General features: G+C 44.5%; 1 protein-coding gene across 1 annotated transcript; it reads right to left on the minus strand.

Annotated features, from left to right (window-relative positions):
- Positions 1-4,015: 4,015 nt before the first annotated feature.
- Positions 4,016-5,557, minus strand: LOC126071481 (protein S100-A7-like). Its single transcript, XM_049875674.1, has 2 exons — positions 5,387-5,557; positions 4,016-4,180 (listed from the first exon to the last, which is right to left on the minus strand). Exons 1-2 carry the CDS (start codon positions 5,555-5,557, stop codon positions 4,016-4,018), a joined length of 336 nt encoding a protein of 111 aa, XP_049731631.1.
- Positions 5,558-13,886: the final 8,329 nt, after the last annotated feature.

Genomic DNA, 13,886 nt, shown 5'->3' on the forward strand with positions numbered 1-13,886 from the left:
TATTACCCCTAGCGACCCACTCATGAAATTTTTGTTTCCCGTTCCCTATGCTTTGTGGGTCTAGCGGTCTTAGTTCCAAAGGAAGTAATGCAACCACAAGAAGACACAGCACTGATTCCACTGAACTGGAAATTAAGAATGCCTCCTAGCCACACCTCATGTTTCTGGATCAACAGACAAATAAGAGAGTTACTACATTGGCTGGTGTGATTGACCCTGATTACCATGTGGAAATAAGATTCATATTACATAATGGAGGTAATGAAGAGTATGTCCGGAATATACGAGATCCCTTAGGACATCTCTAAGTACTACCATCATCTGTGATTACACTCAATGGAAAACTACAGCAGTCCAATTCGGACATGACTACTAATGGCCCAGACCCTTCAGGAATGAAGGTTGCATCGCCCCGCCAAGCAAAGAACCACAACCAGCTAAAGTGCTTGCTGAGGGCAAAGGGGATGCAAAATGGGTGGTGGAAGACGGTAGTTCTAAATACCAGTTACAACCACATACCCAGCTGCAGAAACAAGGATTCTAATTGTTATAAGTATTCCTTCTTAGCATTTGTGCATTGAATATTTTTGTTTTTGTCATTTATAAAATATAGATGTAAACTGGTTTTTGATTATTTGCATGATAGTTATGTTGGGTGCAAGTATGACTCCATAATTGTCTTTATTCAGAGATTGTGTATGGTTTAATGAGATGTGTACAGGTGCCAGGTTGACAAGGGGTGGACTGTGATAGGTAAGGATGTTTTTCAACTTGGCTGGGCCATGATTCTCAGTGATTTGACTGTTATGTAATGATGTAGTTTGGCAGTTATGTAAAGATGTAGTTTTGGCACTTATGTAATCATGTATTTATCCTTGATATTGTGATATAATGTAATCACTTCCATGATTTGATCTGATATGATCAGCCACCTGTTGTAAGGGGGTCCCCTCAAGGGTGTGGCCTGCATCCAATATTTGAGGACGTTCTGGCAAAGCTCTCTGGCTTTTGCTCACTCCTGACCTTGCATCCCACTCGTCATCATCCGAACTCTGGTTCTTGGGACTTGAGCCAGTGGACTGCCATATTGACTGCCAATCTTGGGGGTTGTAGGCCTCTCCAGGCTGTGAGGCAACAGCCTACTATCTCACCTCTGCTCTTGGGTTCACCAACCTCCACAGCCTATGAGCTAGCAGCCTACCCTCTGACTTGCCAATCTTCAATTCATCAGCCCCTGCTACTGTGTGAGCCAGGAGAATTCTCCAACCTGACACGTGACACACAGGCTGGGGACTTGAAAGTCTCTTAAAACTGCATGAGCCATTTCCTTGAGATAACTATGGCAACTAACCAGAAGGCTGGCTGGTCAAATCCAGCAGCTGCTCCTTGATAATCTTATGGGGCAGTTCTACTCCATCCTATAGGGCCACTATGACTTGGAATCAACTCGACGGCAACACATAAAGCTCTCTAGAGTACCCAGTCTAAAACACCACCCAGGTTCCAATGCCTGCCTTTGCAAGAATCCATTTTCATGATTCTATAGATGACCCCAACAGCTGTTTGGACTCTTGATTACCCTGATGCAATATTCTTATCTACTAGGGTCTGTAAATATTCTGACAGGTGCCAGAGCCACTTTGCAGTCTGCCCTTATCACGAAGGGCAGAAGAACTTCGGGGTTAAATTCAATCAATTTTCAGAGGAGTTTTGTGTGAACAAACGTTTATAAACATCTACTCTGTGCCAGGTATACTGCCAGGTGTTGAGGATCCAGAGGTGCCAACACTCTCTGCCCTCTACAAGCTCATATTATACAGGAGATCAGATAAATGAAGTAGGTGTTGTGGATGCCAGAAGTAAAAGAAGCATAATGGACAATAGAGACACGAAAGGGAAGTTATTACATCCTTGGGGTCACCTCCAATTACAATCACTACAGAGAAGATGACACTTAAACTCAGAATTAAGACGAGATGTTCCAAGGCAGGCAAGACTAAGAAAGAAATTTCAGGCAGAGGAAACAGAGACAGCAAATGTAATGAAAGCAGGAAACAGCATGGAGTGCTGTGCGGATTCGCAAGTACTTGGATCTATACCCAGAGCATAGCTGTTAGGAAGAGTTCAGAGAAAAATGCTGTCAACGAGGGAGGCAGGAGACCAGCTTCCAGGCCATGGCACAAAATTAACCATCACAGATCACCACCCTGAGTAGAGGAAGAGAGGTGGTAAAAGTTGAGAATGATTCTAGACTGGGATGTTGCAAAACAGGTGTGGGTCAAGAAAAGATAAAAGCGAAGTTGAGTTGTGGTGGTGGATCATGGAGGGTAGGCTGAGGGAAGGAGGTGACACCAACCAAGGTTGACAGGAAGAGAGAAGAAGAAGAGGCTTAGAGACCCAAGGTCCTGATTTGTTTGAAAAGTAGGGGAAATGAAAGCGAGGGAGAGAAGGAACAGAAAGGCTAAGCAGAAGTAGGTGGATAGGAGAATGTCAGAAAGGAGTGCAGCCAATTTGTGACAAAGCCCAGAGTGGAAGGGGACCCCAAGTAGAGAGGAGGAATAGGTGAGGAGGGACTTGTTAGTTAGTTAATTAGTAAAGGATTATTATCTTATCTCAAGCATATCCTGTGGGTGGGATAGAGAAGGAAACAGCAGGTCAGGTTGAAAGATGGGCATGACCAATAGGTTAATAGGCCACTGTGACCAAGCAGATAGGAGTGAAGGAATGAGATGGAGTGAACCTCAAGGAGGAGATGTAGGGGACATGGCCTGGAAATGGCACTGGGGATGGAAGTGAATACTGACCCCTCCTGCCTCCTGTCTCTTTCAGGCTTGAGCAAGCCAAGAGTGAACAGACCCTGCCATCCCAGGGAAGAGGTCACAAGGGGATTGGTGTCCTCCAGAGAGCCAGGGCTGGGAAGGCAGCCCCTGTGCCATGTTGGTTTCTGAGTCCTAAGTACCCAGCAGTGTGTGACCCCAAGCAGAGGATCCCACACTGGGAGTTTGTTTCTCATTTCCCACTTTATCTGGTCAAAAGATTAGTTTTTTTTCCAAGTATCCCACTGAGGGAAGACTCCTTCCAGCACCCATAAGGGAACACAGAACAAGTGTGCACTTTAACCAGCCCTATTCTTTCACCTGCTTCCTGTGGGACTGCCCCACTAGACAACAAGCTCTTCAAACCTTCACTGTTCCCTCACTTCTGTCTCCACAGTACACATGTCTCATGCCGCAGTGAGGAGAAACACCTCAGAGCAGAAGCACCCACTCATTCACACACACACACACGCATAAACACACACAAACACACACACCTTCAGCAGATTAACACACACAAGCACAAAAAAATCAAATCCATGGACTTTTGGAGGCGGAGCTGCTTCTCAGAACCCGGCTGCCTCTTCCCATTCACGATAGTGACAAATAAAGAAAATGCCCACTGGCGCTCAGGCTCAAGGGGAAGGCATGACTTTGGCCCAGGATGTACTTTTGACCTCAGAGGAGAGATCCAACTCCTCCATGGCTCTTAAAAGCAACTTCACTGAAGGACTAGGAAATAAAGCATCTGCTCCTCCTCCTTGCTCTTTCCTAAACAGCCAGATGGGTGATGGACATCTCAGTGCCACACCTGAGATGCCCCACCCCCTATACACTCAAGCACAGACAGGCACCACTTGGGAGACGAAGGGACACCCCAGGATCCCAGCTCTATCCAGGAGAAAAAAGAGCATGTGCCATACTAGCAGGGCCCTCCTGCTATGCCACCAGTTGGGCTACATTGGGGCCCTGAGGAGCAGAAGTGGGCCTGGCGAAAGACCAGGAAGGCCTGTCTGGAGGAAATGTCAGCTGGGTTGAACCCCCTTGTAGAAAGTCTACAAAGCCGAGAGTCAGTATTTGTCCATTTGTCCACTCATACCACGAAAAAGAAGGAAGAAGTAATACCAAGTATCAGGTGCAAGGAGATACTTTATTGTTTTGGGGGTCTCTGGAGGCCTCTAGGCTGGACTGGCCAGGGATCACTGGCATCCCCCGGAACAGGGCGGCGCACCATGGCTCTGTTTGTGGTAGTCAGTGGCTATGTCTCCCACTACAGACAGAAACTCAGAAAAGTCAATCTTCTTATCCTTATTCTTGTCTTTTTCATCAAAGACATTGCATAAGTAATTTTTGCCCCTTCTTTCCTGTGGGGTTAAAAAACATACAAACAAACATAAAAATATTATCCAGGGGGAAGAGGAGAATAGAGACAGATAAAGAGACAACACCTAGGCTGAAACAAAGGTGTGGTGGCCAGGTGAGGCTATGGGGATGGAGAGTTCGGGTCAAGCAGTCAAGCCCTCACTCGTCACTAGAGATTTCTGGCCAAAAATGGCAACTTGCATGGGCAGTACACTGGTAAATGACAAGTGGACTCAGGCTCCTCCACCACCTTAATTTCAGATGCACTGTCCTCATTCTTCCCCCAGTGGACTAATACAACCCAGCCAGTTACTCTCCTCATTCTCTAATGCTCTTCACACTTGAATTCTTTCCCATCAAAACCTATCAGTTCAGCCCCATTTATTCTGTTCCTTAGTCTCTATCTGTGCTAATGATTCCTTCTCACACTTAAATGAAATTAGGGCTATGAATGCACTTTGCCTGTGTAAAAGGTGGTGGCCCTGTCTGTAGGGTGCATGATTCTCACTATGTTAACCTCTTCTTCCAGAGGCAGTGGTAGTACTGTGGTAGAATTCCCACGGTGGTAGAATTTCCACCTTCCAAACAGGAGACCCGAATTCAACTGCCCACCAATGTACCTTGGTGCACAGCCACCACTCACCTTGGAGTGAAGGCTTGCATGCTCCTATGATGCTGAAAAGCAGCTAACAATAACCCCTTCTCCCAGGAAAATGTGAAGAGGAGTCTTTAGGAGGCAACCTTTTACCCCAAGGCAACCAGACCCTTGGGGGAACTCTCAGTGACCAGTAGGAGGGCAGATGCTTTAGTCTGTTCACTGACTTTAACAATCATAACACTTTCTTGAGTCTCTAATATACCCACCACTTTTTCTCATTTTCAAATAAATCATTTCATTTCAACAACACCACCTCAGGAAATTAAGTTCTATTATCTCCCTTCGCAGATGAGAAAACTAAGGATCACATTGTGGGTGATTTGTCCAGGGTCATGCAGCAGGGAACAGCAGGGGCAGGACACATGCCCAGGAGAAAAAAGAGCATGACTCTTTGTCCTGAGCTCCTAAAATCTTCCATTCTGCCTCTACATGGGACTAGCCCTGCCTCAGACATGCCGAAGCCCATGGACTCCATCCACCCACCCCGTCTCCTCCCTACACACACATACACAGCATCTTCTTGCCCCAGACAAGCCAGACCCCTACTCACACAGTCTTTGGGGAAGTTGGGGAAGTTCTCCCTCAGCAGCTTCAACAAGTTTTCCCTATTGATCTTATCATCATACCCAGTGTATCGATGAAACAGATTGACCAAGTTCAGTACCAAATTCTCAGATGGAGTGTCGCATATCTTGACTTTCTCAGCTGCAATGTTGCTCATCTTGCCTTTTATTCCAAGACAAGAGTCTACAGACAAGAAATCAATGAGAATGAACTGGGTAGAAGAGAGTTTGAAGGACAAGGCTAAGGAATGAGTGAGGACTGAGATAAGACAGAACAACAGGAACTTGTCTTTCTCAAATGGCGAGGTAAGTTGGTCTCAGGGAGGAGAGAGTGGAGCTGAGTCCTCGGTCCTGACACCATTCCTATCGGAGTCTGAGAGGAGAGGGCGGGAAACAGTGGAGATCAAGGCTGTGTTAGTGAGGAGCAGGGGCTGACCTGCAGGGGATGGGTATACGATGTCTTCCGGCTCACCCAGTTGGGAGCAAGATAACAAAGAGAAGCATCAAATCCCAAGGCAAGACATTCCCATCAAACATAGCCTTTGGTCTACCCCATTCTCCCCACTTCCACCAAGGACCACCAGCCTGAGAAATCAGCTCGAGAATCCTGGGATTCTGGCTATCCAACACAGTGGTAGAATTCCCACCTTCCCAACAGGAGGCCCAAGTTTAATTCCCCAACAATCCACCTCGGTACACAGCCACCACCAATTCTGACCTCTCCACCCTCCAAGACCTTCCCAGAGTTATTTTGGAAGACCTTCAGCCAAAAGAGTGCACTGAAACCAGGGAGTAAAGAAAACCAAGAGCTACAGAAGGAAGATATTTTTTACCTGACAGCTCTCAGAAAAACACCTAATACTGAGCCAAGAGGAATAACAAGATCATCTAGCCAAGCCAGCCCCCAACTGAGACCGGTGGAGAAGAAGGGATATAGGATTTGCCAGGACAAGCACAAGGTCCCACTCTATTAGTTACAGAACCCACCCATACTGACTTCCAGGCCAGGTTAGTATTCCCCCACAGCTGCAGGCACCAGACCAGGTGGGCACCAGGCATGACTCCTAGGAAAGAACAGAGACAGGTGCAAACTTACTAGAGCTGAGGATGATCACGGAGGAGGAAATTAGTGAGATTGTACGTCTGGGCACAAAGTAGGCCCTTTATGTAGCTCAGCCTGGGATCTCCCCAGAGGTTGGGTGCCCTGTGGCAGTGTTCATTAGTTTCCCCAAACATTGCGCCACCTTGGGTGGGAAGAAACACCGACGAAGCTATACTCAAAACTTCCGTCTAGATATCCTGCGTCTCCAGTATCTATCACTATCAGGCCACATCACCACAATTCTGCCCAGCCCAGGCTCCTGGCCAGTGGGAGGAGGCCCCATGCAAGAGAGATGTGGACAGAGTTGAGTACATTGCCATAGCTCAAGGATGATGGAATCTAGGGATCTGGGAGGGAAGAAACACCAGTTTCTTCATTCAGTCATTCCACAACATTCTATGCATGGTTAGTAATAACTGCCTCCTTTTGCAGGTACTGTAAAGAGCCACGCGGTGGGTTACTGTTTTATGTACATCGCCTCAGAGTCCCATGAAAGCCCTGTGAGTTCACATAAGGCTCTCTACCACTGTGAGGTAGGTATTTTCCCTTCTTACAGATGAGCAAATTGGGACTGAGGCTGGGTTTCTCAAGGTTACTCAGATAGAATACGACAAAGTCAGGATTTAAACCCAGATCTCTCAGACTTCAAAGCCCTCTCCTAATCATACCGACCTCTTGCTGAGCCTCTGATCCTGTTATCATCTGGGCTGGGCAAGGGGTCACACCATTGCCTTCCCTGCAGGAGCCCAGACTCCAGAACAGGTGACCCCACACAGAATAATCCCACAGGTACCTCCATCTAGGAAAATGTGGGCCTCAGGGCAATGACAGCAGTGAGTGCGTCCTCTGTGATTCACAAAGCCTTGGTTGTCACACTGTTCAGGATATGAGCCCCTCTGTGAGAGCTGTCTGTGGCCACCATTTCCTGGGAACAATACCTTTTCCATCAGGGAAGATCACTATGTTTTAAGAAACACCTTCACTGACATCATACTGCCAGATCTTCACAGAAATCCCCAGAGGGAGACTGCGATTACTAACAGAGGAAGGACTGACACTCAGCCAGAGATGATGCTCAGTGAGACACTTCAGTATCATCTCACCACACAGCCACGTGGGGACCCCGGGGGTACACCAGAAGCCATTGTCGAGATCCAAATTCAGCTCTGTTGTCAGAACGGAAATCAATCTCTCAATCTCTCCTATTTGGAGACTGAAAGTGGAAAATCACATCTGAGATTTTTTGCATCCAGGGCCCAGATATGATGAGGTTGAGAATCTCCAGAGAGATTTGGAAGGTGCAGCCGAGGCAGCTGCAAAGCCAGCTCCAACACAGGTAAGTGTTCACAGAAGCTGTACCCTCAGTGACACTGTCCAGTCATCTGCTCTGTGGCCATGGGAGCTATGGTGGTGCCATGGTGGTAGCCATCCTAGAACCAGTTTTCTAAATTCTGGGTCTCAGCCGAAAAGGTTCACCTTGGCAGCAACAGTTCCGCAGTGGCTCTCTAACTTCCTCTCCTCCAGCCCTCCAAAGAGTTATAAGCCCTTGACACCCTTGGTTAATTGTCTTTCTGCTGAAAATATAGGGAGTGAACCCTCAGGCACAAGAAGAAAGCAAATAATAAAAATTAGAGAAGAATGAAATGAATTACAGAACAGAAAAACAATTGAAAGAATTATCAAGACAAAAAGCTGCTTCTTTGAAAAAAATTAACAAAACTGATAACCATTGGCCAGACTGAAAAAAGAAAAACAAGAGATGAAGCAAATACCCCAAATAAGATATGAGATGGGCGATATCACAGCAGACCCAACTGAAATTAAAAGAATCATATCAGATTGCTATGAAAAATTGTACTCTAACAAAATTGAAAACCAGGAAGAAATGGATGAATTCCTAGAAACACACTATCTACCTAAACTAACACGAACAGCGTTAGAACAAGTAAATACACCCAGAGCAAAATAGGAAATTGAAAAGGAAATCAAATAACTGCCAACAGAAAAAGCCCTGGCTCTGACGGCCTCACTGCAGAGTTCTACCAAACATTCAGAGAAGAATTAACACCACTACTACTAAAGGTATTTCAGAGCATAGAAAAGGATGGAATGCTGCCAAACTCATTCTAGGAGGCCAGCATATCCCTGATACCAAAACAAGGTAAAGACCACAAAAAAGGAAAATTACAGACCTATATCCCTCATGAACTTACATACAAAAATCCTCAACAAAATTCTAGCCAATAGAATTTAACAACATATCAAAAAAAATAATTCACCATGACCAAGTGGGATTCATACCAGCGGTGGTTCAACACTAAAAAAACAATTAATGTAATTCATCATGTAAATGAAACAAAAGACAAAAACCACATGATTTTATCAAGTGATGCAGAAAATGCATTTGACAAAGTTCGACATCCATTCATGATAAAAACTCTCAGCAAAATAGAAATAGAAGGAAAATTCCTCAACATAATGAAGGGCATCTCCACAAAGCCAACAGACAACGTCACCCTAAATGCACAGATTCTGAAAGCATTCCCCTTGAGATCGGGAACCAGAGAAGGATGCCGTTAAACATCACTGGAATTCAACACTGTGCTGGAGTCCTAGCCAGAGAAATTAAGCTAGGTAAAGAAATAAAGGTCATCCAGATTGGCAAGAAAGAAGTAAAAGTATCTCTGTTTGCAGATGACATGATCTTATATGCAGAAAACCCTTAAGAATCCTCAAGGAAGCTACTGAAACTAATAGAAGAGTTCAGCAGAGTATCATGATACGAGGTAAACATACAAAAATCAGTTGGATTCCTCTACACCAACAAAAAGAACATTGAGGAGGAAATCACCAAATCAACACAATTTACAGTAGCCCCCAAGAAGATAAAATACTTAGGAATAAATCTTACCAGACATGTAAAAGACCTATACGAAGAAAACTACAAGGCTCTGCTGCAAGAAACTAAAAGAGACCTACATAAGTGGAAAAACATACTCTGCGCATGGATAGAAAGACTTAACATTGTAAAAATGTCTCTTCTACCAAAAGGCATCTATAGATAAACAATGCAATTCTGATCCAAATTCCAAAAGCATTTTTTAATGAAATGGAGAAACAATCACCAACTTCCTAGGGAAGGGAAAGAGGCCCTGGATAAGTAAAGCAACACTGAAAAAGAAGAACAAAGTGGCAGGCCTCGCTCCACCTGATTTTAGAACCTATTATACTGCCACAGTACTCAAAACAGCCTGGTACTGGTACAACAACAGATATATAGACCAATGGGACAGAATTGAGAATCCAGACATAAATCCTTCCACATATGAGCAGATGATATTTGACAAAGGCCCAAAGTCAGCTAATTAGGGAAAAGGCAGTCTTTTTAACAAGTGATGCTGGCATAACTGGATATCTATCTGCAAAAAAATGAAACAAGACCCGTACCTCACACCATGCACAGAAAAGGACTCAAACTGGATCAAAGACCTATATAAAATATAAAATGATAAAGATCGTGGAAGAAAAAATAGGGACAATGCTAGGTATCCTAATACATGGCATAAACAGTATTCCAAAACCCAGTGCTGGCGAGTCAATTCCGACATAAAGAGTATACAAAACATTAATAGCAGTGCAGAAGAATAACTAGAAAACTGGGAGCTCCTAAAAATCAAACACCTGTGCTCATCCAAAGACTTCACCAAAAGAGTAAAAAGACTACCTACAGACTGGGAAAAAGCTTTTAGCTGTGACATTTCCAATCAGCGCCTGATCTCCAAAATCTACATGATACTGCAAAAACTCAACTACAAAAAGACAACCCAATTAAAAAATGGACAAAGGATATGAACAGGCACTTCACTAAAGAAGACATTCAGGTAGCTAACAGATACATGAGGAAATGCTCATGATCATTAGCCACTAGAGAAATGCAAATGAAAACTACAATGAGATTCCATCTCACTCCAACATGGCTGGCATTAATTCAAAAAGCACAAAATAATAAATGTTGGAGAGGCTGTGAAGAGACTGGAACACTTATACACTGCTAGTGGGAATGTAAAATGCTACAGCCACTTTGGAAAACGATTTGGCCTGTCCTTAAAGCTAGAAATAGAACTACCATGGGCAGTGTTGCCGGGGGTCCATGTACTGCAAACACTCATGTGTGTTAGGGCTTTGCAGCCACCTCTGCAAAGCGCGAGTGTGGGAGGAGTTAAAGTCCTATGAGGCAGACATAAACTGACAAAAGACGAGAAGGAAGGAATCGGTAGATAATTCGCTCACTTTTCCTCCCCATGCCCATCCCTGACAGACTGTTCCAAGATGTAGTGCTCCCATATGACCTCTCTGGAGACATCCTCTGTGACCAAGCACCCAGCTCTGTTTTCTTAAGAAGCAGTGGTCAGCTCAGTAATCCACCACACTATTTATGCTGTCCCTTCTTGCCTCCTTACTTCTATTCCCTTCTCTCTTGTTTCCCTGGAATTATACATACACACACACGCAAGCATGCACACACGCCACACACCAAAATGAAGGATTGGTACATATGCTTTGCCTTAGACTCTGTTTTCCAAGGACCCTGAATTAAGACAATTGGTATCAGGAATGACCCTCAAAATCAGAGTCTCGATATGGGATCTAGAATAGATCTTCCTCTTCTCTTAAGGCTATAGAAACCCCATCACCAGTGGTAAATGAAGCGATCAAACCCCTGGTATATAGGGACAGCATAATTACTGAAGTTCTCCCTCTGGTGACCTGGATTAGACGCAGGTGGAAGGAAAAGCACTGGGAGATCAAGTGCTACAACAGTTACTCTGTGTGGAGGCGATGATGCTTATAAGACAGTAGCATGGGGAGGCTTCTTTTTACATAATTGGAGGTTTTGAAAAAAGAAAATACTGGGCATGCAGCAAAAGACAGCACTTCTAGGGTAACATTTAAAGAGACTTTAATCTCCTATGACTACAGGGCATACTGTGCACAAAACTGAGGCCCAGTACCTGATTATCATGGTGACAGAGCTGTAAAGGAGACTAAATGCATAGTGTTTGACTTCTCTACCAAGGTCAGAGGCCTAATTAGGGAAGATTAGAACCTGAGAGCTGGGATGGGGACATTTGCATGATGTTGTTTTCCTTAGGTGACATGGTGTTCGTTCCAACTCATAGTGACCCTATGCACAACATAACGAAACACTGCGCGGTCCTGAGCCATCCTTAAAATCATTGTTATGCTTGAGCTCATTGTTCCAGCCACTGTGTCAATCCGCCTGGTTGAGTATCCTCCTCTTTTCCACTGACCCTGTACTCTGTCAACCATAATGTCCTTCTCCAGGAGCTAATCCCTCCTGACAACACGTCCAAAGTATGTAAGACCCAGTCTCTCCATCCTCGCTTCTAAGGAGCATTCTGCTTGCACTTCTTCCAAGACAGATTTGTTCGTTCTTTTGGCAGTCCATGGTATGTTCAATATGCTTCACCAACACCACAATTCAAAGACGTCAATTCTACTTCAGACTTTCTTATTCACTGTCCAGCTTTCACATGCTTATGATGCGATTGAAAATACCATGGCTTGGGTATTTGGATGATAGAATCCTCCAAATTACTCTGAGCCTTTCTCATTGCCAGAAAAAAACAGCCTCCCCTTCCCTGAAAACCAGGCAATGACCTCATATAAAGCAGGTGCCTCCCAGACGCTTGTTCCCCAGGAAATTTATCTTACTACACCTTGTTGCTGCAAGACAATAACAAGAGGCAGGCCTAAACACAATCGGAAGTACAAGCCCTGCTCTGGTTTAAAAAGAAAAAAAAAATAGTTTGCATGCCAAAGGAATTTCAGAACCTAATTACCATGAACCAGCAGGAAGAAATGGAGAATTTAAGGATCTTACTCTATCCTATAGACTAGACGGCACTGGGGCTTTGGGGAGTGTTAGACGAGGCAGCTAAGATAAAGGGTTGAATAAGAGAGATTTCACTGACAAAGGGGCACTAGTCCATGACTTGGGATTCAATTTTAGGCAAGGACATCTGGAGCTGGTCCAAACGGTTTGCCAAAATGACTCCTTGATGTTTGGTTACTACACACTGATGACCTTCAGAAATGAGGTAGAGTTGTCAGAACTTCCTGGGCACAGTATTGAAGAATGACTTGGAAGGCTCGGTTAGAATGAATTTACCAGGCAATAACTGAGAGCCCATCACTTGATCGTGTTCCTTAGGAGAGCCAGAGGACACTCCCCTCATAAGGCCACAAGAAAAACACTCGAGAGAGACAACAGCATCTTTGACAAGTTCAATGGGAGCTATCCACTGCAAACTGGGAATAATAGTGAAGAATGCTACTATGGAACTGGGCTTCTTAATATCAGTGTGGATGATGGAATTCCTGAATGGCAGAGGACAGGAAGGAAAATTTAACCATCGAGGGGGACATAATCGGTAGTGGTTAACAGGGTAGATGGAGCCCTGCTGCTGCAACGGTTAAGAGCTCGGCTGATAACCAAAAGGTCCCAGTTCAAATCCACCAGCCATCCCTTGGAAGCCCTATGGATCAGTCCTACTCTGTTCTACATGGTTGCTATGAGTTGGAATCGGCTAGATGGCAAAGAGTTAGGTTTTTTGTTTTGAGGTTTCTTTCTTTTTTTTTTTTTAAAGGCACAAATGGATATGTATGGACCCAACAGCATCCGCTCCCTCTCACCAAAGTTGATCTGATGGAAAATTACAGACAATAAAAAATCTCTCAAATGAACATAGATGCAACACTAAACAAAATGGAGTCCATGGATATATAGAAAAGATAACTTATCATGACTAAGTGGAGTTTATTCCAGTAATTCGAAGTAGTTTAATATCTTTAAATCAGAGTAATTCACCACACCAAAAGAATGAAGTAAAAAAAAAAAGATCATCTCAATAGATGCAAAATATGCATTTGAAAAAAATTCGACATCCGATCATGTTAACAAAAACCTTTGCAAAATGTCATGGATTCTGTTGTGACCCCCAAAAAATACGTGTCAAGTTGGTTAGGCCATGATTTCCAGTATTGTGTGGTTCTCTTCCATTTTGTGATTTACCTATGTAAATCTCTGCCTGTGGCTAAAGAGGATCAGGGTGGGATGTAACACCCTCGCTCAAATCACATCCCGGATCCAGTGTAAAGGGAGTTTCCCTGGGGTGTGGCCTGCATCACCTTTTATCTTATAAGAGATAAAAGGAAACGGAAGCAAGCAGAGTTGGGGACCTCATACCACCAAGAAAGCAGACTGTGTCCTTTGGACCCACGGTCCCTGAACAGAGAAGCTCCTTGACCAGGGGAAGTTTGAGGAAAAGGATCTTCCCCCAGAGCCAACAGAGAGAAAAAGC

This window comes from Elephas maximus, chromosome 3 (assembly GCF_024166365.1).
Source record: "Elephas maximus indicus isolate mEleMax1 chromosome 3, mEleMax1 primary haplotype, whole genome shotgun sequence".
Classification (NCBI taxonomy): Eukaryota; Metazoa; Chordata; class Mammalia; order Proboscidea; family Elephantidae; genus Elephas; species Elephas maximus.